The sequence below is a fragment of the Formica exsecta genome, unplaced genomic scaffold (assembly GCF_003651465.1).
Source record: "Formica exsecta isolate Colony F162 unplaced genomic scaffold, ASM365146v1 scaffold380, whole genome shotgun sequence".
NCBI classification, from domain to species: domain Eukaryota; kingdom Metazoa; phylum Arthropoda; class Insecta; order Hymenoptera; family Formicidae; genus Formica; species Formica exsecta.
The window spans coordinates 1-4,309 of NW_021851043.1; the positions used below are offsets into that span (position 1 = coordinate 1).

General features: G+C 48.7%; 1 protein-coding gene across 1 annotated transcript; it reads right to left on the reverse strand.

Annotated features, from left to right (window-relative positions):
- Nucleotides 1-875: 875 nt before the first annotated feature.
- Nucleotides 876-2,096, reverse strand: LOC115239473. Its single transcript, XM_029814017.1, has one exon. The coding sequence runs from the start codon at nt 2,094-2,096 to the stop codon at nt 876-878; it is 1,221 nt and encodes a 406-aa protein (XP_029669877.1).
- Between the last annotated feature and the right edge of the window lie 2,213 nt (nt 2,097-4,309).

The following is a 4,309-nucleotide window of genomic DNA, read 5'->3' on the forward strand; positions in this document are numbered from 1 at the left end:
GCACATAACATCTCCGCGCGCCGAATCCCTGCCACATCGCACATCGAGGTGCCCTTCTTCATTGACCATCCTGTTTACTGCATCGGTACAGTTCCTACATAAAATAACTAATAACTAGTATTAATTAGCTAAGATCTAAATACAAGTATATATAGTTTGAATTCCCTTACAAACTACCTATAATTAAACCTTACAACTACCCCTTATAGCCTAAGTGTTGTACCTCCGTACCCTTAGTGCTCCTTAACCTATGTACAGCATGCTGCCGCCTGAGCCTAGTAGTAGATTTCCGTACCTCCAGACTCCTTCTCTCTTGCACTCCTGTTTCAGGAGTAAACGTAGAATATATATATATATATATATACACACTTCCCTATCTTAAAACGTAGTCCTTAAAACTACCTCGACCTTTCGTAAATCATCTAGTCTCTAGTCTAATCTACCGATTGGTCGCTTCCCTGTTCCCACGAGAGAATGGGTGCTGTTCAGATTGATCGGTTTCAGAAACATCCCTGTTTCAGGAAAACAGATCTCCCCGACCTCCTATATACAAGACTTCACCATAATAATAGTAGTAGTAATAATAATAAGTAACTGGGAGTTTATTCATCCAGTTAATCTTACTTCTACTTGACCTACTTACTTACATATTTATAAACTAATAATAATAATAATCTAATATATATATATACATGTTATTCCTAGCCTACACTATCCCATCATGTCTTAAGGCTGCCCTAATCTGTGATAGCTTAGGCTACCATTAATAACTTCCCTAACGTGCTTAATGTCAGCTGCATTGCTGCATTGCTCGCTGTCATCGATCCCCTGTTCTTGCTCTTGTCGCCTTCTCTCCGCCTCCTCTTTCGCCAACATCACAGTTTCTCCCACGCCTCCCGGGGGCCTGTGTCTACCGTCGGGAATAGGGACTCCACCAAGGATTCCCTTGTTGCTTCGTCCAGGGACTCCATAATGTTAGCAGAGGTGTTTCTGAGCTTCTTCATCACTATCTTATACGGCAAGCCCCATGGGTCCTCCTCGATAGTGTTAATGAGCTCCTGCCATGCATTTGACTTAGCCTTGCTAACCTCATGCCTTAATTTCCGCTTCGCAGTCCTATATTCCCTCTCGAATTCCTCCATATCTTCCTGTAGAGATGATCTCCTTCTCCTGCTTCGCATCCACGCTCTCCTCTTTCGGGTACAGTCTCTCCTGCAGTCCGCGATGTTCTCCGACCACCAGTACACCTGCTTTCGACCGTTGAGGGGTTTCTTCCTGGTTGCGGCGTTGTCACAAGCCTCGGTAAGGGTGTTTCTGACCCACTCCTCAAAGTCTGTCGCCGAGGTCTCCTTGTTTATCTGTGAGTCCACTGTGCAGTGCCAGATCAGAGTAGCGCAGTACTTATCAAGATCTGCCTTTCGCCAGTTCCAGCCTAAACCTATTCTCCTGGGGTTAATCTGTATCCTTCGCTTTCCACCTATATTCATTGTTATGTATGAGTGGTCAGTGAGGTTCTCCAACTCGCTGTCGACCTTCCAGTTATCGACTTCCTGCAATAAATCCGGGGTGACCCATGTGAGGTCAATTATGGACGACCCTTGCATTCGGATACATGTAGGCTTTGAGCCGCTATTAACCAAACGCAGCTCGCATTCCGCAGCCCAGTCTTCAACCGCTATCCCTCTATCATTGGTTCTGGGTGATCCCCACAGGGTGGACTTCGAATTGAAGTCGCCAGCTACCAAAACTTTCTTGCCTATGAACCTGACTATGTCACCCAGCTCGTCTAAAAATTCCAGGAATTCTGGTCTCGAGGAGTTAGGTGAGATGTAACACGATACTACGCTGAATTCTTTGAACTTCACCGCTACGCAGTGTCGACTCCTCCTCAACAAGGCGCCAGATCCGGCAATCGCCTGAGGTCTCCAGAATATAGCCGCCAGTTTATTCAAGCTGCCAAACCAGTGGGGACTATCTATAATTCTAGCCGGTTCCGCCAAGATACATATACCAGCTTCCGTCTCTGCAGCAAATTGGGCCAGAAGATCCTGTGCTGGCCAGTTACGATTCAAGTTGCACTGGATAATTCTAACCATCAGCAATCTCCATATTTTCGTCCCTCCGCGACGATGCTACATTCGAGCCAGAGGACCTGGGTCCCGGCTCAGCTTTACATAATCCAGAGCCCACCCTGTGGAATGCATCCTTACCTTGAGATGCACAAAGAGCACAGTTAAAAGCCTCCGCGCACCACCTAGCCATGTGTCCCTCCTTACCACACCTGTAGCACAAGTTCGATCGATCTGTAAGCGAGGTGCATTTGCTCTTCAAATGCCCTTGTTCCCAGCACCGGAAACATTGCATAGGGCGAGCTTTAAGAAGCTCTATCTTGGCAATCGTCCATCCTATCTTGATCTTGCCAGTGGCAGAAACTTGGATCGCAGAGGCAAGCGGACACTGGGCCCACACCATGAAGAGCCCGTTATTCATGGGCCTAATTTGTCCTACCTTAATGTCAGAAGCTTTACAGTTGCCCTGTTTGACGAGCATTTCTTCTATTTCACCGGATGTGATGGAATCATCTAAACCTATAATGCGGATGTCTCCTCTGATCATTGGACGGGACACCTTTGCATGTGGGCCCAGTGCGTCCATTAACTTCTCCTGAAGGACATCTGCCTTCTTGTTACCCTCTGGACCTGGAATTTCTATGAGGACACTTCCATTAACGGTATGCCTTATCCTGGTTCCCTCGATTCCGAGTTCAGGGAGATCGATTTTCGCTCTCATCTGTCTTATTGCTTGGGCATACGAGAAATCCTCTTTGATACCTCTAATCGCTACTGCCGCCGTCTTTGGGGGCCTCCTCTGTTTGGGAGTCTTATTAGCTCCCCCTTTCTTGCTGCTCAGCTTCTGGCCTGGGTTTTGTTGAGATGCAGGCTGACCCCTCGTCGCACTATGTGATTGCTCTCTCTTCTTTTCTCTAGCTTGTGCCCTCTTGGATAGGACTTTAGTCCATTGGTTCTTCCCACCAGCACTTTCTTCAACAGTGGGCCATACGGCTCCGCCAGCGCCTGCTGGAGCCACCATTAGCGAGTCTCTCGGTGGCACAACCTGAACGTTGCTAACGATTTTTGGCACTGCTTTCTTTGGTTGTCTCTGGGGAAGGCCTTGTTCTCCTGCCTTTCTTTCCGCCCTGCTGGCACGTATTTCCCTGCGAATGGCGGCTAGCTTATTCATCTGAGCTGTTATAACTGCCTCCTGGTCTTCACCTTCCAAACTTGGCCCCGGGTTGGGGATCGGAACCGATATCCCTTTCAAGGGGGGTCGCATAACAACTTCCGTTGCGTCCTGTCTATCCAGGGCAGGTTTGGGTTTCTGGGTTTCTCTGACCGAGGGTGGTGCCATCATCATAGGAGAAGAGGCCTTGTCAGAGGTGAATATCCTTGGCGGAGTCGCCTTATCATTCAATCATTCATCCAGATCCTCCACTATCTTCTTTAGGTCCGCCAGATCTCTCCTGAGCTGGGCCGTCTCCCTCTTAGAGACCCTCAGCTCGGCAGTCAGCTCCGCGTTTCTTCTCCGCAAAAAGCCCGGGTCGCCGACGTCTTCTATTTTCTCTGCCATAACTCTTACTACCTGCTTTACCACATTAAGCCTCCTCTTAACATGGCTGCTCAGCCCTCCCTGCATCGACGTTCCAACGCGGATGGTGTCGATATCATCTAACCATTCTAGCGCCGCTGACCCCAAGTTGACCACCGGGGAGTCCGCCAGTTCATCCAGAGTGGCCGGAACCTCCCGAAGCTGCGACTCGATGGTAGGGCCCGAACGCTTTTTGGAAGGGAGAATCTTCTTTGTCTTCTTCTTCTTCTTATTTCCCTTCTTATCCTCGTCATCCGAGCACGTAATTGTGCCCGTCGTGGTATCCTCTGTATCCTGTGGCAGGGGGATGTCCCGAATCTGTTTGTCTATAACTGCCGACTTGCCCGTAAGGTCACCTTCCTGAAAGACCTTGGTTTTCTTAGGTCTTAAGGTTCTTCGGGGGATAACATCACTTTCCCCTTTTGGATCTCCATCCTGACAAGGGACCTTCCTCTTGCCCAACACTGATGTAGCTGTCGATGTTGCAGTGGATGCTACCGATCTAGCGTCATCTTGCATCTCATAGTCCATCTCCGCCTGTGACTGAGAGAGTGGATCTTGAGATGTCTCATCCCAGGGTTCGGTGTCGGCCCTGTAAAATGCGTCCCTTTGGCCTGGATTATATTCGCTAATGGAGAGGGATTTCGGTGCTGTTACAACAATC